Genomic DNA, 26,334 nt, shown 5'->3' with positions numbered 1-26,334 from the left:
GATATATGCTAGGTTAGCTAGCTAACTAATTAAAACAATAGGTCACTTACATTAGCTCTCAGGTGGAGGAACACATGAGTTTCGACGTGAATGACACATGTTCTTCTGTAATGCCAGTGAGAAAGTGATTAAAAACAAGTTCAACTAGTTCACAGTGTATCCAGTGTTTCAGTGAGCAGTTCCTCACCACCATGTGCGTGAAAGGAAAGATCATACCTTACCTTTTTGTACAGGTGTTGATGGAGCAAGGGGTCTGACAGCCAAGGATGCTTAAGAGCTTCACCTGCACCTATTCTCCAACTGCAAATACACAGCATCCATAAATTAGCACTGTGACATAGATGTGGATGAATAATTGTGGAGATTAATTGATGAATGAAAGAATAAATAATTAGAGGGCTTTAAGGATGTATGTATGTATGTATGTATGTATGTATGTATGTATGTATGTATGTATGTATGTACTGTATGTATGTACAGTATGCATGATGGATGGATGGATGGATGGATGGATGGATGGATGGATGGATAAAAGGATGATAAAAAGAGCATTGCGTGCATTGATGGTTGGTTGGATGGATGGATGGATGGATGGATGGATGGATGGATGGATGGATGTATGGGTGGATTGATGATAAAAAAATCATTGTGTGCATGGATGAATGGATGAATAGATGAATGGATGAAATGATCATTGGGTGCACGGATGGATGGATGGATGGATGAATGGATGGATGAAAAGATCATTTGGTGCATGGATGGATGGATGGATGGATGGATGGATGGATGGATAGGTAGATGGATGGATAAAAGATCATTGGGTGTATGGATAGTTGGTTGAATGGATGGATGGATGGATGGATGGATGGATGGATGATAAAAATATCATTGGGTGCATGGATGGATGGATGAATAAATGGATGGATGAAATGATAATTCGATTTATGGATGGATGGATGGATGGATGGATATAAAGATCATTGGGTGCATGGGTGGATGGATGAATAAATGGATGGATGAAATGATAATTCGATGGATGGATGGATGGATGGATGGATGGATAAAAGATCATTGGGTGCATGGATGGATGGGAGGAAGGATGAAAAGATCATTGGGTGCATAAATGGATGGACAGACCTTTTATTGTAGACAAGCAGTTTGGAAATGAACTCCTTGGCCTCATCTGAAATGCCTAAGAACTCACTTTCCTCAAAGTTCCAGTGGCAGGCCAGGATGTTGTTCAGTGTCTCGTTATCATCATCACCGAGAAACGGAGATAAACCACTCAGGCTGATCAAGAAAAAACAAAAAGTGAGCACTGTGCTAGTCAAGCAAACAACAACAAATAAATTCCAATCTTTCTATGAAAATGATGCTGGTTGTTTTCGGTGTTTAAGGCAAGTGCATGGAGGGTAGTATTAAACTCTAGTGAACTCTAATGAACTCTTACAGCATGTAGACGATGACTCCGAGGCTCCACATGTCCGTGTTGAAGGACACAAAGTCATAGTTGATCACCTCTGGGGCAAGAAACTCTGGTGTGCCAAAATTCACCCGTAATTTCTCCCGAGGTACGTATCTATTGATAAATGGAAGCAGAAGGAGTAATGATTAGTCTGGAAATGCTAAATCATTCAACTCTTCATATAGTATATAATAAAGGAACACTATCATTAACATACTTTCTTGCAAGTCCAAAGTCAATGATCTTGATTTTGTTTGTCACTCTGCTAACACACAGGATGTTCTCAGGCTAGAGAAAAAGACACAGACATCACAGCTTGAAAATATGGCAGTTATTGCATTATTATTCACATTACATGAACTATGTCAATTGCTACATGCCCTTTAGTTTTAGCTAGCAAGATAAACACTTCCAGAAACAAGCAATTTTTATAAACGTTCTTTTGTAGTCGGTTAAAATTAGCTTCTTCTTACTGTAGCTTCTTAGTTTCATACTAAGAATGCCTTATTTTATGCAATAATTTATCAGTTCACTAAAATAAAGTAGCTTTAGTGTAGCTACATATTTTAACTTAGCAGCTTTCAGTGTAGCTTGCTAAATGCTATTTTAAATCATGAGCACCTTATAGCATGACAAACATTTTGGGTATTATTATTATTATTATTATTATTATTATTATTATTATTATTATTATTATTATGAAGTTAATTCTTAGTGAAATGTGTGGTTACCTTCAGGTCCAGATGGATGATGTACATTTTGTGCATATAGCGCAGACCCTCACAGATCTGTCTGACAAACATGACTGTGTCCAGCTCTGTCAGTGTGTAGTTCTCATCTATAATCCTGTCAAAGAGCTCACCACCGTTCACACTGTCAACAAGAAACATGGAGGATTGTGTTGAATTTATATTTAAATGGATACAAAAAAGAACTAATTCATTCTTATACTTTATTCTTAGTATATCGATCTACATTTTAGTTAATATTAATATTTTTGCATTTTTTTTTTTTTTTTAATTAATTCAGAATAATTAATGTCTACAGTGTTCACAATTAAAAAATAATTGTTTTAATGTTATTTTATTGGGAGCAGAGATTTAAAATATACTTTTTGTCTGGACAAGCTTTTAAAAAGTTAACCATTTGTTCTTCTTCTTCTTCTTCTTCTTCTTCTTCTTCTTCTTCTTCTTCTTCTTCTTCTTATTATTATTATTATTATTATTATTATTATTTAACATATCTGATACTTGGGGGCACGGTGGCTTAGTGGTTAGCACGTTCGCCTCACACCTCCAGGGTCGGGGTTCGATTCCCGCCTCCACCTTGTGTGTGTGGAGTTTGCATGTTCTCCCCGTGCCTCGGGGGTTTCCTCCGGGTACTCCGGTTTCCTCCCCCGGTCCAAAGACATGCATGGTAGGTTGATTGGCATCTCTGGAAAATTGTCCCTAGTGTCCCTAGTGTGTGATTGTGTGAGTGAATGAGAGTGTGTGTGTGCCCTGTGATGGGTTGGCACTCCGTCCAGGGTGTATCCTGCCTTGATGCCCGATGACGCCTGAGATAGGCACAGGCTCCCCGTGACCCGAGGTAGTTCGGATAAGCGGTAGAAGATGAATGAATATCTGATACTTATGCAATATGCTTCTGCTAATTAAATCTAATTAAATTAAAGCAGTAATAAAATACACACATAAACAACAACACAAGCAGTGCACAGATTTTCACTAGTACTTAATGCTGCAGTGCAGTACATAGTTGAAAGTGCAATAGTTGTATTAAAGGTGCGATTTGTCATTTCTGTCACCCTCTACTGTCTGAGAGGTGAACTGCAATTACAAAAGAAAATAGCCAGGTCGTTCGTTTTTTGTCATTTAATTAAAGTGTTTGAACTGAGCAGTTTTGTTCTGACTGGGTGGGGGGAGGCTAATTTCTGGGTCAGAAAAATGTAAAACAGAATCCTGAATAAAGTAATTTGATTCAATGAATCTGAAAAACTTAAAATAATTCATCAGAACTGATACAAGCTAATAATCCAAATCTTTATGTTTGAATGTTATATTATATATTATATTTACATTTACATTTACATTTACAGCATTTGGCAGACGCCCTTATCCAGAGCGACGTACATAAGTGCTTAAATCTCTAACATTGAATACATTAATGCTGGCTCACTAAGTTACATACTTAAGATACCATGAGTTTAAAACATTTGCTCAAAGTTACAATGAAAGTGTCAAAGGTGTTTTTTTATATGTTACAAAACATTTTTATATGTTATATTAGTTATTTTATTTATATATATATATATATATATATATATATATATATATATATATATATATATATATATATATATAATTGTTAATATTATAGCAATAGAAACGTTTAATATAGCACCTTAAAGAGTAACTCTATTAATGTCTAAATATTAATGCCAGTCCAGAAAGGTCTTTCATAGAAGCAAGACACGACTACATTGTTGTGGTTTTTCTTCTTCTTTACAGTGTCCTCACTTTTAAATATAGCCTTACTGTAGAAAAGATATAAATCTCTGAGTGTTGCCTACTATTCGAGGACGAGGATGATGTCGTTCCTGGATTCATAAGCAGCATAGAGCTGGATCAGATTGGCATGGTCCAATTGGTTCATGACCTGAATCTCGTTTTTCACCAACTCCTACCAAAATAAGCAGAAACACATTGCGTTTCTGTCAAAACCAAAACTATAGCTAACAGTATATGAAAACTTCTAGTCCATTTTAATAGAGTCCTAAAATGTTTAATTAGTTAGGTTTAATTAAAGCTCATTAAAAATAACCCTCAGCTTATAAGTCACAGGTTATTTCTGTTTTGTTGTGTGTGGAAGTGTTTCTATACCTTTTCCTTTGAGCTCCGTGCTTTTATGATCTTAGCGGCCAGAGTGAGTCCAGAGGAATTTTCAATACATTTGTGCACCTGACCAAAACGGCCGCTGTAAGACCGAAAAAGAAAAGAAAAATGACCACAAATTAACAAGAAATTGCATTTCCTTCATGAAAGAACAAAAAAAATAAATATATTCGAGGTTTCTCTAGCATTTAAAGGACTCTATCGTACAGCATTTTTGGAAACAAGTGTAAACTGAACGGTTTTGGAGTTCAGCCAGTGAACAGTGAACACTCATTATCGCGTACTGATGGTGTTTTTCCAAGCCACTCTGCTGAAAGCAAAATCTCTTTGAAGTACAGTACTAGATTAACGCTTACTGATTAGCTTCCAGCTGGTGAAAGAGTCCAGTTTCACATACCCAGAAAGCCCTGGGTAAAAATAACTGCCCCTGACTCTGGAGCTATGAATCGAGGGAGAAGAGAGCAGAGCTCAGCAGTGGAAGGTTACGCAAAACCCTCCCTGTGAGGATTATATGGACTCTGCTGCCCACTTTCCGCTCTCTTCACACCATTTCTTACATTCTGTTCTCTGCTCTTAGATATTGTAGCTTCTCGGTGCCAAAGATGGAGGACGGAGAATGAAAATGGAAAAGCGTACCCTCCGATGATCTCTTGGTGGTTGATGGTGTAGAAGTTGCTGATCTGGTTGGGTTTGGCTGAAACCACACGGTGGTTGAATGGAGCTGGTGGTGGAGGGGTGCAATCTGAAGCAAAGACGAGGGGGGGGCATCAAATAAATATGCATTAATACTATAGAACATCAGAAAATCTGATGCTTTGCTGTTGTTTCCTGAAGTTTATTTAAAAACTGCAGAAAATTCTAGATGATTTTATATGTAATTATACAAAGCTGGTATGATTTAACTGAATTTGACTGCATCTTTAGAAATCATGCAGCATGTAAATACAATAGTAACCATGAAGGTTTTCATAGTCACCTAATGTGATTTTAATTATTTGTGTCCCTCAAATATAACAAATATATTAAATACAAACTCTTCCTAAGCCTCACCAATGAAGAACTGATCGCACTCGCCGTCGTCAAATTGTTTCTCTTCCGTTTTCTTCATTTTGCTGAAGTCTAAATGGATTTCGACTCCGTCTGCTTTGAAAACACCACACAGATCTTGAGGATCATGCATTTGCTTTTCATTTTCTTTCATTTCCTCGCTGTCTTTTTCGCAGGTCTGCAGTTCAAGGCTCTTTACTGACTCACACTTGTCGCTGATCGTGGTGACTTCATGCAGAGGTTCAGGTTCACAGCTGAAAGATTCACAAAACTGAAGTGAATTGTTGAGGTGTATAAGGAACAGACCTCATATATCAGGAATATTTAAAGCTGTAACTAAAATACACCAATCTGAATCACTCAAGTTAGACTCATATATTAGTCTTGGAGTACAGATTTGATAGGAACGCTCTCCAATATCACTTTCCAGGTAAATCTCAACTTAGCATAAATTACAATCTTATTGTAACAACTTTACAAAACGGGTCCATTTAATAAGACATGTTACAATCTGAGTTTTTGTTAAACTCATAATGTTGACAAGTGATAATATTCCTAATGATATGGTGAAACTAGGTACCTCTGTGGTGCCACAGCATTCTCCACCTCCATAACATCAACTGTGGAACATTCTTCCTCTTTGATCTCCTCTTCAATTACCTCTTTGACCTCCTCCTCTTCGGATTTGTTAATCGTCTCGTCCACTTTAACCTGTATATCTTCGGTTTTCGGTTCCTCCGCTTTCTCCTCCTCTTCTTTTAACTCCGGAGAGATGACGCTTTCCTGGACGTCTGGTAAAAGCTCCTCTTGTTCGACTGCAGGATCTTCAGCTTTATTCAGGATGAAATCATCAGCCTCTGACTCTGTGGATGAAATGGAGCGCTCAGCATTCTCTTTGTTCAGCTTCTGAACTTCCTCCAGGAGCAGGGCCTGCTTCTTCACAAAGGTCGAGTCTGTGTGGAACAGAAAAGATACTGCCATTTAACTGCGTTCTGCCATAGAGCACATTCACCCTAAGGAATATGTAGAATATTGTACAAGCAAGAGGAACCTGAAAAAGTATATTAATACTAATTAATATTAAAGTATATAAATAAAAAAAATCTAATAATTTCAGGTCAATTATTAAAATGACATTAAAACGGGTGCTAGTTAACCCCATTGTGTTTTTGCTAATTTTATGCTTACTTCCAACCCTATTAATCATTTAAGAGCAAAAAAAAAATCTCATAAGGAAACCAAGCAGTGAAATATTGTTGTGCTTGGTGTGGGGTGGCTGGATGCATGTTTTCCATGTCAGGAGAAACAATAACTAAATGGGGTCTCAATCATTGTAGTCATCCACTCAGCTTTCATACCTGTAGTGTCTGGGGGCTTATTTTTCATCTGCGCCTTAAGCCCCTTAAGGGTCACGTGACTTTTCTCCTTCCCGTCTTTAAACTTGTGATCCTTCAGCTTCATCGTTGGAGCAAAAAAAAACAAGAAAACCAAGAATAACAGGTAGGTAAAAAATAAACTAAATAAAAGAATTAATACCTTAAAGTGTATCACACTCTTCCTCATTCTATGCTTATTCATCCGACATAGAATGGTAGTTTACAGTATATCTCATGCTTCCTGTCACTACCAGCAAATCTCAATAAAGAAAAAATTTAAATAACAATAATACACACTTTTGAAGGCAATGATATGGATGTGTGAAGAAATTTGAAGGACTTCTTTGAGGAAAGGAAATTCTTTGGTCCATGGAGCTTTAGCTTATGAGTAGCTTCCAGGCTGCTGGGCTCAAATGCCACGGTTAATGCTTCTGTCCTTTTATTAGGTTTATTAGAGGTAGGTTTCTGGTACAGACACGACACAGATGGAATGGAACAGCACAGGGAATGATAAATGTTAACATGAGGTAATGTTAATGGGTTTAAATAGGACATAGATACAGATGAATAAATAAAAATGCTGTTAAATCGCAGAAATGGAAAATGGTGGATGAAATGAAAGGATGAATTTCATTGGGTTGATCTTAGGAAGAGTGAATAAAACAATATACAACATAGAGGATTAGACATTTAGGATAGATTTTGGTTCATTGGAACTGCTATATGCATTGTATGAGTTAGACAGGTTATACTTTATTCATGGTCTGTGGAACAAGTCTGATTTTTTCTTCTGAGCTGTGTGTACAATCTAGTCCAATTCTATCCACACTGTAAGTAGAATTCTTTCAGAAAGGTACGACTGCAATCCATCCAAAAAAAAAAACCACTTAAGAATCTATATATGTCCATAGGATGCAAAAGCTCCCAGAAGGCCCTTGTGGCACACTGTGCTTAAAAGACAATGGGACTGCTTCCAAATATTTTTCCATGTTATTAAGTAAGCTGGTATGACTGACCTTTTTCTTTGCAAGTGTGTGTTAAATGTATTAATAGGTTAGTATTCTGGAAATTAATATAGGTTTTGCTACATAAAAACTGATACCGAGTCAGTGTGAATATGAGAACCATTTTGCTACAATCCAGTATATGTTTCTGCAACTAAGGTCATTGCCTGATACAGGAATCCTAGATCATAAGGGGTAGTGCTCATAACCACACTTGGGATCATTTGATTTCTTAGTGGGGTCATGAGAGAAAATCACAATCTCTTCTTTAGCTTCATTTATTTATATCATTTATGTATTTAGTTTGATGCGAGTTTAAAATGATACTGGGATTTTAGACTAGTTCTCTATTTTGACAGAGAATTCTGCAAGTAAGAATGGACAAGTTTCTCCATCCGTCTACCAATGCTAATTGCTCGACAACATCGGGTGATGCTTGTTTAGTGGATGAAAAGACGTCAAGAAAACGAATGCAAAAAAAATATAGGGTGGTCATGGCTTGTGTCATAGAAAACCCACCAAAGGTCTCTGATCCTGGATCAGTCCTCTTACTCAATAGTTTAGGGTAAAATTCTGCACTGGAACGTGATTGTGGTCCAAATTCATCATTCACCATTTCAGTTTGGCAACATGACACAGCGGTTGGATCTGATCTCACCAGGACTGAACTGACTTTTGACTTCTGGCAGCCAAACTCAAATGCTTCCATGGCTATCATTCCATGGCCCACCACTGGTTTGCTATCTGGAGAGCAAGACACTGACACAAGCACTGAAGTCAACATGCATTCCTAATTACTTGAATCATTCCCACCATTCTCCTCTTAGCAGTGTGTTGGGAATCAATTTAGATGCTTGTTATCTAGCAGTGCTATGAATCCTACTAGCTCTCATAATATGCAAAACATATACAGTGCATAATGTTAATTAAAGCAACATAACCATAGTGATAGCAGGAAGATATTTCAGATACCCTCTCAAATCCTATATGGTATGCAAGGCATTTACAGTGAGTATGTATAAACAGCAACCAATGTTGCCTCTACAGTATGTGGCTAGAACAAGAATGCTGCTGTTCATAAGCCATGCAAAAACTTAATCCAGACAGTAGGGTAGTAATATATTTTATTACATATGGAGAAGTTACCCAGTAATACCCATTATTGTGGAATCTTTTCTATGACAATACTGAACATCTTTAACAAAGACGAATAGCTCCTGCATATGGTTCATCAGGTTGGAAAATCTCATTCAAGGATCAGATGGCTTGACTGGAAAACGTAGGGTATAAATGTTGCTCAAGAAATGTTAAGGATGTATGGCAGGGTCAGGGTCATGGTTGGCTCGATACACTGTCGTGTCTCAGGCAATAAAAACACTATGTTCTAGGCCAGAGTTGTAGAACTACATGTGCTAGATTGGGAACTGTGTCTGGAGTAAAACTGTGAGTGGTTCAGAGTTGAAAAAACACTGTGTCAAGTTAAAGCAGAGTTTGCATCATATCTGACTCACCTTGCTGGGTACAGTTTCACATGAGGCCTGTCTCTTAGTACCATGTTTGCTATCCTGAGTCTTGCCCCCTGAGGTTAACATTGCTTTGCTTTTGCGTGCTGCTGGCCCCTTGAACATGAGTTCTGTGATTTTGGAAGTCTTGACGGTTTCCCCAATGAAGCTGACCACCTGTTGGATGCTCATCACAAGCCTCTCCATGCCTTCCAGCTTCTTGGTCTGCTGCTCGGAACGCTCATTTACAGCTGTCATGATGTTGTTCATTTCTAGGCACATTTCTTTCATCTCACCCCCAATGCCACGGGCCGGTCCCTTCATGCGGCTTGTTGGAGGTGTCTCTTCCTTGTCTACTTTCAGAGTTTCCATGTCTCGTTCTATGCCAACGAGTTCCTCTGACATGCTGTCCAGGCGGCTGAGGACTTTTTCCTGGATGCTAATGAGCGTGTCCATTTTGCTGCTTAGAGTCTCGATCCTGACCTGGATTAAATCAAATCCAGGACTCGTTTCCACAGAAGTCATGGTGGCAGATAAAACAAATAGTGACCAGTGGGAATCCGCTGTATTGCAAAACAATTAATTTTGCCAACGTCCAGAAAGGTGGTATAAATACTTAATACAAAAATAAAAAATAATAAAAAATAGAAATAATCATTCCAAAAAAAATAAATACCTCAGAAGATGAAAAAAAGGTTTTCCCCTGCTTTAAGTAAATCCGTTAAAGAACTACAAAGTAGCAGGTCCTACAATGACAAGTGTGCCCTTCTTTCTGTACACCTCTATTTGGCACTTCTGCAACTCTCTCTACTAAAGATAGTTTTAAGAAAAGAATGAACCTGCCTCCCTAAATGTAACTGCACAGGAGGTGGGGGTCCTGTGTCAACAGGAGCCTCAGAGGCGGGTGGTGGATCAGGAAGAGTAGCGTGACATCTGAGACTTTTTCAAATGCTGAAATCGAGCAGATGCTCGAGTCGACACCGGCTGCCAGGTGTCAAAAGGTTTCTGTGTATACACACCAGATATACGCACATGCATGTAAATGGAAAGACTTTTTTCCACTTCGGTGTTCAATGTCAGCTTACAGATCGGAAAAAAAATGGTTAATTTAAGACATCTGAGAGTAGGATGTTTTATGTCTAGAGTTTTATATTATATATGAATACATTATAATAATTATATTATTTAATAGAATTGCAGTGATTATATCATGCTTTGATCAACCTGAATGCATAAGGAATTCGTAGAAATACTAATGTATTGTTCATGTTCATACGATCGTATGAGTTCTAAAATGCTAACTCTGTCCCCTGACCTTAACCATAACCCTAAACTTGGCATACAAACTGAATCATGCAAGTTGTTTTGACTTTGCAACATTGTTGTCAAGGCGTTTACACGAACGTTTCTAAATTCATAGGAGGATTTTATTTATTTGCAGCCTGGTTGTCCATTTTGTATTATCACCCAACAGAAACGCCCTCACTCACTCATTGACAGGATGCAGGTGGCACAATATGTCTCTGCATGCAACCGTGGCCCCTCGACTGTAACCTGAGCAAAATGACAGCCGTGATTTATTTGGTGTTGCTTTCCTGGCAAATACATGCACTCGGTCAAATCATCTGAAGAAGCTTACTCATTCACAGTTAAGACAGTTACAGATCAATTTTAACTTAGAAGATGAAATATGAATCTGTTCTCTGTAGCTTTACCTTTAAACCTAGCATAACCTGCTTTGGCAGTCCTTTCAGACATGGACATGCAATTCAGCACATTGGTGAATTGTTTATGACGTGATATTTCTCATAGCCAAAATTCATCAATCTGACTCTGTTTATTTTAACTTTGCCAAAAACAGAAAAAAGCTAACATTTTCAAAAATGAATATGAGCTTGTGCCAGGGTACACTCTCAGCTTCCACACATTCTTAGCCACTTACATTTTTTTTGGACCCCTTTGCAGCATGCCATGAAACATACTTGACAAGCAGTGGCACGGTCAGCAAGCTGAGCCAGGGCCACCAAAAATAGCCCGGCTCTTGGCTCATTCCAGGACCCGTGTCCAGCTCTGTACTTATAACCCCAGGAGCACAGCACAGTGCTCATTTACAATCACCTTACAATAAAAACAAACTTGTCAGAGCTTTTCTTCTGGAATCATCTTGCTTCAATAAGAAGGAAAATCCAGAAAACATGGGCAAACATTTGAAATGTTAGCTTTCGAAATAATAGAAATAATTTGACCGAAACGTTTTTGTCAACGCTTTAAATCACAGATGCTATTTGGTTGCTACAAGCAATGCTATATTTTCAGAACCAGAACATTTAATTCTGTTCTAGGTGTAGACAAGTGACGCCAAGAGTGCCATGATGAATGAGATCAAATAGAGGCCTCGCTGATGGGGCAGGACTGTTGCACCTGTCCTCAGGCGTTAACAGACGACTGAGTGGAAGCGGCGAGTGTTGAGGTCGTTGTGTGCTGTATATACCACTTTATGAACCCTATACAGTAGCAGCACTAATACTGTTAAAATTGAAACGGTGATACTGTTGGTGAACAAGAGGAAGAAAAACAAATCACACTGACGTGCCGTATGGAGTATTTATAGACAGATGGACTCTGCTTTATGTAATTTATAAGAGATTTATTCTTTAAAAAGATTTAAGAAGATTAGATTTCTAGATAACTTTGAATTAGTTGCGTTCATTGTGGATAATATTCTGATTGTGACAATTATACAACCATTAACTTGTTACTTGTTAACAAGTAAACGGTTGTAATTTATCATTTTATACTTAACACCAGCACATAATACGAAAGGTAGCGCTAAAGCTTTGGAGAATTTTGGGAAGCTCTGAGACGAACCAGAGACTCTTTTGTCGCATCACCGTCATCCACAAGATCAATTTCCCAGCAAACACCACAGCCTTCAAAAATGACTCACCACACACACACACACACACACACACACACACACACACACACAGACTGCTTAAAAGGACATTCATATATTCATTACACTGCAAAGTAATTGTTTAGTTTACACTTGTTTTCTGACATTACAAAGCCTTCAGTTTTTCTTGTCCTAATCTCACAGTATTAAAGTTCTGCTTGACCTCTTGTTACCTGTGTTTTAAATTACGTCTGAATTGTCTGCTATCCTGACCAATGCCTGTATCTGTGCCTGATTCAGATTCTGGTTTGTTTCTGGACTGTTTGCCTGATTTTGATGATTATTAATTATCTCTAACCTTCACTTGCACTGAGACACTCTTTAAATAATGAGTTTTATTTTCTAAAAAGTATAAATATAATTAATCTAAAAATAATTGATAATAAAAAATAATACATAATATAATATATTTTTATATCATTTTAAAAAAGAGCTAAAAATTTTTTGTTTAGTTTTGTTTTTCTGAAATATGTTTTTTTCAGTCGGAATCAATGGTTTGGTTTAGTTTAAAACGGAATAATATTGAATTAAACAAACCAAAAAAAAACATGTTAGCTGAGGGTCATGTAGGGCTGAAAACATACTCTTCAATTAATTTCATTTACTGGACAGATATACAGCAGCAATAAACTCTAAATAAATGTAAGCTTAGAAACCACAAATCATCCATGGACAGAAAATACATTCATTCATTCATCTTCTACCGCTTATCCGAACTACCTCGGGTCACGGGGAGCCTGTGCCTATCTCAGGCGTCATCGGGCATCAAGGCAGGATACACCCTGGACGGAGTGCCAACCCCAGAAAATACACACCTTTAAAAAAATGTTTAATTATGGATTTACTTGTTTCAAATATATTTTTGTATTCCATCAGTTCATTACAACAATAAACAAAGTGTATGTTTGTTCGCTTCCTGCGTGACTTCGAATCACTTTCACAGCAATCAAACCTCAATTGAAATTCTCACTCAGATGTTCTCAGACTGCTCACCACCAGCGTGATATCTACAGTATGTTCTCACCTGCTGTATGAACCACACTGAAGGGTTTGATTTTAAATGGACTGTGGATATGAAAGCACCCTCTGAGGCCTGAGTAAGCTGATGTGGGTTGAATATTCATGTTGGTATGTTTGGGACACCACAGACTTCACACCTGTGATTAGTGTGACGCGACGGAAAACACATAAGCTCCCGTTGCCAGGAAATGAAACAGGACCGGGTAGCTCAGGAGGGGTGCATGACATTTCAGGACAATAAAACCAAGGTGCTGAGGTGTCCAATGTGGGCTGATTTCTGCAAAAACAATTCCGCCACGTATGTACAGTGAAACTGGAACTTCACGAGTATAAGAATAGTGATGAAGTACTCCATGCTGACTGTCTCTCAGTATGCCAAGTCAGAGTGCCAAGAACTGGTACAGTATGGCAGTGTAGCAGAGAGAGTGAGAAAGGTGAAAAATGGCACGCAGCACACACCTTTGGACCAGACATAAAGTACTCTGACAGAAACATAACCCACGATACTCTCCCAGCCATCCACAAAGACAGAGTGTATGACCCTTCCAAGGAGAACTGAAAACGAGGTCATGGAGGGAGGGCTGCCCCTGAGGTTTCTGACGCTGGGCTCTGGAACCCCTTCATTACTGGCTCTGATCTCCAGAGCACAAATTGTTCTTTTGGCACCGCTGCCAAGTTGTAGTGTGTAAATGGATATGCTCTGAAGGCCTATCATTGGCAGAGCAAGCATACTCCAAGCTAGTGCTTTGACCCAGGAGAACATAAACACAGTCCAGTGGAAAATTTCTGTGCAGGTATCCAGCAGGAATCCAGTGTTCGGCATCACCACATGGTGATGTCAATATAATCAAGCAGAACAATCAAAGGAACACAGAGTCATGTTATAAATATAACTGATTGTATTAGAGTTTGCAAATGGACTGTATTTGCATATTAAAACTAAATCCTGCACATAATATTTAATCATTATTTTGGCCTAGTCATCATAAAACATTCATATATCTACATCAAGGTGCCCAGAGCTAGAAAACATCTCAGCTTTCAGCTCCTCACTGTTAGACACACAAGCACCAATGGAGAAAGTATAAGTAGGGAAAAGGTCACATGATGTGATCCTTACTCGGCTTTCAGTAAAACAGCAAGTACACCCTGTCCAGGGACGTCAGGGGCAAAATCCCCAGTGCTGAATTAATACCAGCCGAGTAGGGATTAAAACCTTGGGAAATAAGACACGTCTGATGCTGTCTCCTGTCTCACCCTCCCAAAAATAACACTGCTCATAATCTGAACTGAGATGCTGGAATGTAGAAGAATATGAAGGCTTTAAACTCACTGATGTCTCCATCATAAAAAAGTAGGTGCTTAAAAATTTTTGCATTAAACAGATGGACATTATCAGGTGACATGTAAATATAAAACTTGGTCTCTGGTCACTCAGTACATCTTGCATGAAACTTTAAATATTATGCTGTTGTTTGTTTGTTTGTTTGTTTGTTTGTTTGTTCAGTTTGTGCCAAACCTTTTGCCTGTATTTTAGTGATTGATGCTATTGGTGGTGACATGATGTTTGTGTGCTGCACTGAGAAAACTCTATAATATCTGGGAAATCCCTATAATACACTTTGGCAACTAAACTTAAATAAATTGCAAACACATTTTGCCTGGGGAAAAAGAAATGTACTTATTCACCTATAAATCTTGCCTTAATCTCCATGTAAAATTCACTACAGTGAGTCTATGTAAACACTTCAGCGTGATTTACACTTACACAGTCAAGCTTTTATTAAAGTGTTGGATGACGACGCCTCTGATCGGTTTGTTTTGAAACCAGATACGGAATTAGATCAGATTTTTTTCACTTTCTTGTGCTGAATTTGAATTGTGAGTGAGATACATGAAGGAGACAAACATATTTCATCACAGGAAGCACTACAAATCTACTGGGTAATATTCTATACATGTTCCTTCATAGCAGCCATGATTTGTTAGTCCCAATTTCTTTCAAGAGATATAATATTTCTCTCACTTATATTAGTTGATGTAAACAGTGAACATCCACCGAGATGTTGGAGGTAATAGGACAAGACCTTTAGGGCACAAAAAACCTGTCTGTATTTTATTAAGCCATGTCTCAATGTGAACAGCAGAGGGAGCTGTAAGACATCCATAGGGAGAGAGAGAGTGAGAGAGAGAGAGAGAGAGAGAGAGAGAGAGAGAGAGAGAGAGAGAGAGTCAGAGAGAGAGAGAGAGAGAGAGAGGGAAAGAGAGAGAGAGTGAGAGAGAGAGAGAGAGAGAGAGAGAGAGAGAGAGAGAGAGAGAGAGAGACAGAGAGAGAGAGAGAGAGAGAGAGAGAGAGAGAGAGAGAGAGAGAGAGAGAGAGAGACTTTTTCCCTTCCCCTAATGCATAATGACATAGATAATGATGCATAAAATTTTAAGTTGTGTAACATACATCATGCATTATGTGTTAACACCCATGAATAAAGGGAACATGATTCTATATTATCTAAATCCTTGGATTAACTCTGTGTGTTTAGTTTATTTCATTCATTCATTCATTCACTACCGCTTATCCGAACTACCTCGGGTCACGGGGAGCCTGTGCCTATCTCAGGCGTCATCGGGTATCAAGGCAGGATACACCCTGGACCCTGGAGTGCCAACCCATCGCAGGGCACACACACACACACTCTCATTCACTCACGCAATCACACACTACGGACAATTTTCCAGAGATGTCAATCAACCTACCATGCATGTCTTTGGACCGGGGGAGGAAACCGGAGTACCCGGAGGAAACCCCTGAGGCACGGGGAGAACATGCAAACTCCACACACACAAGGTGGAGGCGGGAATCGAACCCCCAACCCTGGAGGTGTGAGGCGAACGTGCTAACCACTAAGCCATCCTGCCCCCGTTTAGTTTATTTATTTATTTTGATTTTATTTATTTTTATAAGGAGGATGTACAGAACAAAGAGGTGATATTCACCTCAAAACATTTACACCCCAACTCTGTAGCTTGGCTCTAAGTCATATCTGTACATCAACAGCAGATGATGCACGGACCATCAGAGACAAAGCAAAACAGAAATCACATGAATTATATTGAAAAAGGTCATAATTAAGTATCATGTAAAACATTTATTTTCAGGGTAAACAAACTATATAGAGAAATGACAATCAGAACCAGCCCATCTTAGACCACGGTTAAAATCACAGAGATCACACTTCTGATGTTTGATGTGAATATTCAGTGAAACTCATCACCTGTATCTGCATGGTTTTATGCATCTCTTTCACTGCTGCAACATGATTTGTTAATATGTGGCTATTGAGGGTTTATATTACCTGCAGTTATAGTCATTGTCTAGAAACGTCATGGCATATACGGACAGGATTAAAATAATCCAGTGATAATTATATTTCTCCCTGTTAACTCCAGATATAAAACTGATCCTGTCTTAAAAGAGATGTCTAGGCATATCACTGCCCTTTGCAAGGCCCAGTATTTAGATTTAGGTTCATTCACTTGTCTTAATGATGCATTAAGGGTTAATGGTCTTGCTTTAGAAGCCAATATTAGACAGCATTACAATGCTGTGATTTGACCCCAAACATTTAACCACTGAGTCCTGTGCATCTTTATCAGAAACCTTCACAAGTGAGAAAACACTTTAAAATCCCTGTCATTGTCCTCATCAGTGGCTCGGCGATTACAGGACAGTCCCTGAGCACCTGTAAATAACCATCAGCATAGCTTTTCATCCCCTACTTAAAAAGATCCTCCATATAATTCTTATGAGCTTGTCACTGTCCAGCCCGGTTATAAATAAATAAATAACGGCTCTAAAGCCAGAGCAGAAATACACTTGTTAACTTAGAGTGTGAAAAGAATATGTGTATAAGTCTATATACAGTACAGAATATAGTATGAGCTGAAACTTGTTATTTTAAACCGTGTGTGTGTGTGTGTGTGTGTGTGTGTTGTGTGTGTGTGTGTGCGAGAGAGAGAGAGAGAGAGAGAGAGAGAGAGAGAGAGAGAGAGAGATGAGCTTAAATGTCAAGGGCACACACTCAACAATGTAAAGGCTTCATCAGTCTTGATCTCGTAATGTAATAAAAAAGACGACAAAATCCAGGATGATCTCAGTCAGAGTCATTATTCAGGTGCAATAATAAAATCTGCTGAAGCGGAGTAAAATCCACAATCTCTCTCACTACTCACCTCTGATTTATTTAACTCTTTGTGTTGTTTTACACTTTCATTATTGTGCTCCACCTTAAGAAAGAATAGTAAGAGTGTTTTTATAGCTATAGATAAAAAAAAACATAGTAAAAAACATGTCAAGCGTAGAAGCATCATAATATTATATCAGGAATTCCTGCCAATATCAGATTTGCCAAAATTATCAGCCATTTTGTCTTCTTGTGAGAATTTGGTCCAGAAGCTGAGAAAACATTTCAGTGACTGATGCGTAAATCCTGGCAGCAGCAAAGGTGAGTTCTTTGTACTAAATGTCCTGGCTTCTGATCTGTTTAACCGAGCCAACGATGTGGTTAGAGTCACAAGCCAAAAGGAGACTGTTTCCAAATACAGCTGTGATTATTTCAATTTTTTTTTTCTTCATATATAGCAGATATTTTTATATGAGGTGTACTATGTGACTATGTGATTTCATTAACTCCTCGGTCTTCAATACAAAATGTTACAAAGTGCTGACACTGCAGACTCTCTACATAAATGCGAACAATCATCTACTTACAGAAATCTTACCGAACCTCACACTTTTGTCTTTGTTAAATAACACATTTTTAATCAGTTTATTTTAAGCGTCAGATTATGTGGCACATTGAGTCGTTAAGTAAGTTATTATAGAAAAGATAATGACATGAACCTTGGATTTGCCTCCAAATCCAGGGTAGAAGAAATCTTATGCCTCGAATGTCTAAATACCCATAGTGCACCATGTCTTTTAAGGAGGGTGGTTTTCAGTGTGGTTTAGACACATCCACAATACATTAATAGCAAAACAGACACATTAATGCTGTTTAATATATTAAAAAGTATAGACTAAAGGAGATTGAGATTCCCTATCTTGGTGTAATGAGTCTGTCTGTGTTTCTGTCCTGTTTCTGTCTGCTGTCTTTCCCGGTTGTTAATTGTTTGCTCCGCCCACTCTTTGGTTTCCATGGACATTCATTGTACTCCTTCTCTCCTTCAGGTGTCTTGTCTTTGTCTTTAATTAGTTCTGCTGTGTGATTGGTTCTTGTCTCTTATTTATACTCTGTTTGTTCACTTCCCTGGGGTTGGTCGTTGCTAGATGTTGGATGTCGGTGTGCCTGTTCCTGTTTCCTGTTTCCTGTAAGCTCTGTGTTCTGCCCTGTTCTGTTCTGTCTGTTTAGCTGTTTCTTGTGGTTTTGGACTATTAAACTTTAAAATCTGCATTTGGATCCTCACTCGCCTTTGTCCTGCATCGTGACAGAACGACCAACCTCATGGATCCAGCAGACATTTTGTTTTGTTTGTATCAGGGGGATTCCCCAATTGAGGAGTATACGGAGGTATTCCTGGACTTATGCAATCAGGTGGATTTTGGGGAGAGGGCCCTTAAGGACATCTTCCGGCATGGATTGAAGGACGGGCTGCGCTACCTAGTGCCATTGGGCCAAGAGGTGGGGCCTTTCACGGACCTGGCCAACATAGCGTTGCTCCTGGGCGGGTCCTCCCTAACCGTGTACAGGACAGAGTCGGACACCGGCCCTAAAAATTTTTTTGGGGGGGGCAGTAGGCATCGGGGTCCGTGGGCTGCGGAGCCAGGCCAGCCACGGACGCCCGAGGCCCCTACAGTACCTCGGTCCGACCCAGACCTGTGCACACCAGTGACCGAACCCGTCCACATGGGTGCCAGACCGGAAAGCTCGGGCGAGGCCCGGGGGAACCGGCTGATCGCCAAGCTGGCGGACACCCCGATGGCGTCGGTCCGGGCGGCCGGCATCCCTACGGCACCGGCTCGAGCACCTAAGGCACCTCAAGCATCCGAACCCGCCGACGCACCTGAACCTGCTGAAACGCCTGAACCTGCCAACGCACCTGAACCTGCTGAAGCACCTGAACCGGCTGAAGCGCCCGAACCTGCTGAAGCGCCCGAACCTGCTGAAGCGCCCGAACCTGCTGAAGCACATGAACCTGCTGAAGAACATGAACCTGTTGAGGCGCCCGAACCCGCTGAAGCGCCCGAACCTGCCGAAGCACATGAACCTGCTGAAGCACATGAACCTGTTGAGGCGCCCGAACCTGCCGAAGCGCCCGAACCTGCCGAAGCGCCCGAACCTGCCGAAGCGCATGAACCTGCTGAAGCACATGAACCTGCCGAGGCGCCCGAACCTGCCGAAGCGCCCGAACCTGCCGAAGCGCCCGAACCTGCCGAAGCACCCGAACCTGCCGAAGCGCCCGAACCCGCCGAACCCGCTGAGACACCGGATCCGACCGGGCCGACCGGGTCGACAGAACCAGCCGGACCGACCGGGTCGACAGAACCAGCCGGACCGACCGGGTCGACGGAACCAACCAGGTCGACAGAACCAGCCGAACCGACCGGGTCAATGGGACCGTCCGGGTCAACCGAGCCAGCCGGACCGACCGGGTCAATGGAACCGACCGGGTCAACAGAACCAGCCGGGTCTACCAGGTCGACAGAACCAGCCGAACCGACCGGGTCGACGGAACCAGTGGTCCCCAGCTTTGTCTCCCTGTCTCTGTCAGTCTCTCCCTTTCCTGTCCATCTTTACAGGTTTAAAGCGCCTTCAGCACCACCCTGGCCGCCAACGCCGTTATGGTCTCTGGCCCGACCTGCAGCGCCACCCTGGTCTCCGGTCCTGCTCTGGTCGCTGGCTCTGCCTGCAGCGCCACCCTGGCCTCCGGTCCTGCTCTGGTCGCTGACTCTGCCTGCGGCGCCACCCTGGTCTCCGGTCCTGCTCTGGTCGCTGACCCTGCCTGCGGCGCCACCCTGGTTTCCGGCTCCGCCCTGGCCTCCCGCTCTGCCGGCTCCGCCCTGGCCTCCCGCTCTGCCGGCTCCGCCCTGGCCTCCTGCTCTGCCGGCTCCGCCCTGGCCTCCTGCTCTGCCGGCTCCGCCCTGGCCTCCTGCTCTGCCGGCTCCGCCCTGGCCTCCTGCTCTGCCGGCTCCGCCCTGGCCTCCAGCTTCGCCGGCTCCGCCCTGGCCTCCAGCTTCGCCGGCTCCGCCCTGGCCTCCAGCTTCGCCGGCTCCGCCCTGGCCTCCAGCTTCGCCGGCTCCGCCCTGGCCTCCAGCTTCGCCGGCTCCGCCCTGGCCTCCAGCTTCGCCGGCTCTGCCCTGGCCTCCAGCTTCGCCTGCTCTGCCCTGCCCTCTACCCCCACATGGACCTGGCCCGCCTTCCCGCCCCCTGTTCCGCCTACGCTCCGCCGCCCTCCGGTTCTGCGTTGGAGTGTCTGGAATCCACTCCTAGGGGGGGGGCTCTGTAATGAGTCTGTCTGTGTTTCTGTCCTGTTTCTGTCTGCTGTCTTTCCCGGTTGTTAATTGTTTGCTCCGCCCACTCTTTGGTTTCCATGGACATTCATTGTACTCCTTCTCTCCTTCAGGTGTCTTGTCTTTGTCTTTAATTAGTTCTGCTGTGTGATTGGTTCTTGTCTCTTATTTATACTCTGTTTGTTCACTTCCCTGGGGTTGGTCGTTGCTAGATGTTGGATGTCGGTGTGCCTGTTCCTGTTTCCTGTTTCCTGTAAGCTCTGTGTTCTGCCCTGTTCTGTTCTGTCTGTTTAGCTGTTTCTTGTGGTTTTGGACTATTAAACTTTAAAATCTGCATTTGGATCCTCACTCGCCTTTGTCCTGCATCGTGACACTTGGTATACAGAGCTGTAATAAACAGAAAAAGGCTCACTAAACCAGACAATGTACCCATCTTACCATTCTGTGCTTGTCAACATGCTGTAAAATCTTAAAGCCTGTTTAGCAGGTGTTGACAGGCTATCTTCCCTCTCATTAATGCTCTCTCTATGAGTGCAGTGAACAGAAGTGGCGGAAGAGGCACTGCATTTAGAAATCTTTACGTCAGTGTCGTACACCTGCATTGCAGTGACATGTGATGGTTGGAGCACAATGATGATCATGTCACAAGCGCCTACGAGCCTCACATTGTTTCCAGAGTAGAAGACCAATACAGGAGGATTGACTTAACTGTTAGTTGGATAACGTAAACCTGTTGTCTTACGTAACATTTTAAAGATCTTTACCACAAAACAAACATAGCTCCTCTGCCTTAATAAACGTCTTCCCTTTCACCCTAACACTGTATAACATCTGCATGACAGATTTCTTCCTCTGTTATAACCTTCCACAGAATGTAAGCGGTTGAAGAAAACACCTTCATATTTTAGAAGCTTATGGACAAGCATGTCGGAGAGCAGAAATGGGCTTAATATCACCATTTACTTTGAATAGCAAAACATTCCCTATGAAAATATTGCCCCAGGTATTCTAGGTGAAAAAAGAATTACTTATGAAAAGCTACAAATTCCAGAGTGTCCAGGTTTACCGAGTGTCTAGGTAACTAACACCATTGTGGAGTGAGACATGACAAATGTTCAATGCTGAACATGGACATAAGAAAAACAGGAGGAAATTCAATTTTTTGGCCTCTGGGGAAAAGAGTTAAGTAACCATGGCTCAGGTCAAAGCCTGCACAAACAGACAGACAGACAGACAGACATACAGGCAGACAGACAGACAGACAGACAGACAGACATACATACAGACAGACAGACAGACAGACATAAAAACAGACAGACAGACATACATACAGACAGACAGACAGACATACATACATACATACATACATACATACAGACAGACATAAAAACAGACAGACAGACATACAGACAGACAGACAGACATAAAAACAGACAGACAGACAGACATAAAAACAGACAGACAGACAGACAGATGGACAGACCCATTTAAACCAAAAAAAGAGATAAAACTCAGGAAGAATAATAATATTAGGTCTAACACTTAACTTGGAAACCTTATAAAAGTGGACAAGACAGTTTTTAACAGCTTTGTGTGGAAAAATAAGCATTTGTTTTGTTTTGTTTTGTTTTGTTTCATTTCTTTTCTTCTCTTTCTGTTCTTTTCTGTTCTTTTCTTTTCTTTTCTTTTCTTTTCTTAACTTTACTATGATGATATTGCCACTAGTAGTTTAGATTTAAACAGAAAAAGCTACAAAAACGTCCTGAGTGTCTGCTTCCATATGACCTTCATATTACTGCATGCTGATATAGTATGATATATTATGTTCAGTGTTGAACATGAACACAGCAAAACAGGAGGAAATTATCTGGTTAGAGAATTCTGCCTTTTGTTTACCGGGACCTTATGTATATATATATATATATATATATATATACATATATATATATATATATATATATATATATATATATATGTGTGTGTGTGTGTGTGTGTAATGTATATATGTATATATGTACACATGAAATGTAGAACATACAGTATTTACACTGGTCGGCGCTGCTGTTGTGTAATGTCTTGTATTGTTTGCACTGTCTTTTGTCTTGACTTGAGTTAAATCTATTCATCTTCCCATGCATCAGTGTAGTCAGCATGATAAGACTGTACTGTATGTTTGATTTGCTGACAGGTGGCCTCTCATTCGAACTCCCTGTTTTCTTCTCCAAAGATGAATCTCCTGTCAGCACATACAGTTTACTGCTGCTTATTACATCAGCATCAGCATGTGACGCTAAAGTAATGATCTATAAATGGGATTTGGTGTGCGTTTACAAACCGATACCACATGCATAGCGAGGGCATGATTATGTGCTCACGATGCAAAGGTAATGTGATCACTGTGGTTTGTCTATAAGCATATAGCTGTGCAATGCAATGCCACTATCCATGTCACTATCTATCAATATCTGTATGTCACTGAATTGTAACTTTTTTCCCCCAGACGCAACAAAATGGAATTGAAGCCTATTTTCACGTTGTCGATGTTGTTCACTGAACGTCTTTATTATGTCTCAGTCCACAGTGGTGTTATTTTGAAGTTCATCTGAAAGTAGACACTCAGGACTTTAAGAATTTCTAATGGTTCATCAGTATTTTTGTTTTTTCCTAGCCTATTAGGGGCAATATATTCATCGAAAAGTCCCCAAAAAACAAAAATTTGATTTTTTTACCACACAGATGTTTGTATCTTTAGAGAAAATGTTGATATTAAACCCATTTCTGCTCTCTGAGAAATCAACGCTAAAATGAAATTTTGTGAGATTATCAACAGAGGGACAAACACACGTCTCACACTGAAAAATAACCTGATTCGTTTTAGATCAGACTCACAGACACAACATCAGACGTTTGTTTAAACTGATTGATTGATACAGGTAAAGTGCCTGTTCATACCTGCTCACAGATTTTCCTAAAAATGATCTGGTTCTTTTTCCCAAACTATAAACAATCTAGTAGCTTTATTTTAAACCTTTGCAACCATGACCAGGCAGTTACTAAGGATGAATGAATGAATGAATGAATGAATGAATGAATGAATGAATGAATGAACGTAATCTTTGTTCGGTCTTTTTCCTCCAGTCCTAACTACAATCATGTGACCCATTCCAGCAAGGAATAATGTAACACTCATAATCAAACATGTGTTTGTATTAGTTTATCAGTTCTGTTACACCACGAGTTTAACATAAGGCATCATTTGGGTTATTTGTCCATATACACAGTCTGTAACCATAGTTACCATGAGATATCATAATGAATCAGTGACAGTTAAAGTTGTAATAAATATCGTACCGGTACCAAACTTGATGTAATTGAAATGTGAGCATCAGCCATTTAAAATCAGACCCCGAGCTCACAGCTGAGCCGAGATTCAAACCCACAACACTGGAGTTGTGAAACAGACCACATGTGAGTTAATCACCTACGTGTAACACTATCATTATACTGTCGTTCACATCAGCACAAACATCCTGGTGAACATTTCACACTGTTACTCATTTATGTTAATACTACATGAATCCATCACACTCACTCCATCATTCAATCTAATCATTAAAAACCTCTTTAAATGGGACGTCTTGTTGGTCTCAGCTTAACCCTGAACCCGCAAAAGCACTTTTTTGTATTTTTGGATTGTCTTAGTAGGTACGCAGACTTAACAAGCCTATTAAAAGAATGAAGTGACTTTTTACCTAAAAAGAGCAACAAGATGTAAGTAGATTTCAGAGTATTACAGAAAACTCTCTTCTTTTTGTTCACTAAATTAAACAAAGGATGTGCTACTATTAGTGACAGGACGTTGGATCCGCATGTGGGGGGATCAGGAAGTGATTGTGTTGGTCAGTTCTACTACATTTACAGCATTTAGCAGACGCCCTTATCCAGAGCAACTTACATTTTATCTCATTTTTATACAACTGAGCAATTGAGATTTAAGGGCCTTGCTCAGGGGCCCAGCAGTGGCAGTTTGGTGGATGTAGGATTTAAACTCATAACCTTCTGAGTGGTAGCCCAACACCTTAACCACTAGACTACCTCATTTACTTTAGTTGTGAATTTTGACTGAATATGCATTCATTTTTTTCTCGTTCATGACACACTGTAGTATAAACATCTTATAAACATTCCCCAAATTTCACACCATTTCTTACCCGATAAATAGCAGATATTTTCTTAAACTTTTGCTAGTGCAGAAAATGTAGCACTGAAATGTTTAAAGTCTTAGTGTCTTGGTATAGTCACCATTTAGCCCTGTAGTAAAGATGTTTGTGGTTTAACATCTAGATCTACAGTACCAACCCAATCCAACCACTTATATTTCCATAAAGAGATTCAGAGTTTCTCAGAAGCTCAGATTCTCCACCTGGATCACATGATGTGTTACTGTACAAGAGCACAGAATATCTGAAGCACCGATTTCTTCATTCCGATTTCAGTAACCGCTTCACCACAGGACAGGACATGACACGATCTCACTATCCTGTGAACCCTAAGTACGAGGCACCCTGGATGTTCATGATCAGCCATTCGGAATATTTCCTTGCTTGTGTTTACACGCTGTATTTACTCTCGGTTCCCTCAAGAACAAAAATACTCCTAAATCTCTTACAGTAAATAAGCAGCTTAATGTGACACGTTATGGCCACAATATTCCAACAGGATGCTGGAATGTCCCTAAATCCCAAACCACTGCATTAATCTTCAAGTTTCTTTATTTATATAAGGATTTAAAAACAAAGGTCTACCTGCGCATCTGAAGATGACAAGGATCTCGGCAAAGATCTGCGCTTCCTGCGGTAGGAAAGTAAATCCCAGAGTTTGTGCCACAGGTAAGAAGCCATGACACACATGCTGCTCAGAAGCCACACTTCTCTTCCTTTCAGGAAGTTCTCCATGCTTGTACTCCACATCTTCTGTGATCTTCTGTTAAAGGGGAAACTCAGAGTCTCAGAGAGGGGGAGTGTAATGAAAGGCTGGACACTGGAGCGTGAGTCCGCCTCCTCTAAATACAATACGAGTCTCAGAGCAATTCCAACACCTGCCTCCCGTCCTGTCCAACAGATCTGTCTCTTACACTCTCTCCACAAAGGACAAGCGTGCTTCTGTCTGCTGATAAGTGTGCGACAGGTGCTGGAGTACGAGTGTTAGGACACACCTCTCTATCTCTCTCTCTCTATCTATCTACTGTATCTCTCTGTCTATCTCTCTCACTCTCTCTCTCTCTCTCTCTCTCTCTCTCTCTCTCTCTCTCTCTCTCTCTCTCTCTCTATCTATCTACTGTATCTCTCTGTGTGTCTCTCTCTCTGTCTCCGTCTCTCTCTCTCTCTCTCTCTCTCTCTCTCTCTCTCTCTCTCTCTCTCTATCTCTCTGTCTATCTCTCTCTGTCTCTGTCTCTCTCTCTATCTCTCTCTCTCTCTCTGTCTCTCTCTCTCTCTCTCTCTGTCTATCTCTCTCTCTCTATCTCTCTTTCTCTCTTTCTCTCTCTCTCTCTATCTCTCTCTCTGTCTGT

At 40.7% G+C, this 26,334-nt stretch overlaps 1 protein-coding gene across 3 annotated transcripts in view; it reads right to left on the bottom strand.

Moving 5' to 3' along the window:
- Positions 1 to 26,334, bottom strand: part of mylk4a (myosin light chain kinase family, member 4a) — a 34,878-nt gene that overhangs the window by 1,497 nt on the left and 7,047 nt on the right. Inside the window, exons 1-14 of one of the 3 annotated variants that reach the window (XM_060875152.1) lie at positions 9,962 to 10,085; positions 9,295 to 9,848; positions 6,762 to 6,858; positions 5,984 to 6,356; positions 5,407 to 5,657; positions 4,993 to 5,098; positions 4,345 to 4,438; positions 4,035 to 4,144; positions 2,197 to 2,338; positions 1,683 to 1,753; positions 1,451 to 1,579; positions 1,138 to 1,290; positions 222 to 300; positions 51 to 105 (exon numbers count right to left, since the gene is read on the bottom strand). In XM_060875152.1, coding sequence (XP_060731135.1) covers positions 52 to 105; positions 222 to 300; positions 1,138 to 1,290; positions 1,451 to 1,579; positions 1,683 to 1,753; positions 2,197 to 2,338; positions 4,035 to 4,144; positions 4,345 to 4,438; positions 4,993 to 5,098; positions 5,407 to 5,657; positions 5,984 to 6,356; positions 6,762 to 6,858; positions 9,295 to 9,810 — 2,175 coding nt within the window. In that variant the 5' untranslated portion in view covers positions 9,811 to 9,848; positions 9,962 to 10,085 and the 3' untranslated portion in view covers position 51. Of the gene's footprint in view, positions 1 to 50; positions 106 to 221; positions 301 to 1,137; positions 1,291 to 1,450; positions 1,580 to 1,682; positions 1,754 to 2,196; positions 2,339 to 4,034; positions 4,145 to 4,344; positions 4,439 to 4,992; positions 5,099 to 5,406; positions 5,658 to 5,983; positions 6,357 to 6,761; positions 6,859 to 9,294; positions 10,086 to 26,334 lie in introns of those variants that run through there. The other 2 variants (XM_060875151.1, XM_060875153.1) reach the window with 2 other exon arrangements.

This window comes from Tachysurus vachellii, chromosome 7 (genome assembly GCF_030014155.1).
Source record: "Tachysurus vachellii isolate PV-2020 chromosome 7, HZAU_Pvac_v1, whole genome shotgun sequence".
NCBI lineage: Eukaryota > Metazoa > Chordata > Actinopteri > Siluriformes > Bagridae > Tachysurus > Tachysurus vachellii.
Note: the sequence above shows the minus strand (reverse complement) of the source record. Positions and strands in the feature narration are given on the sequence as shown.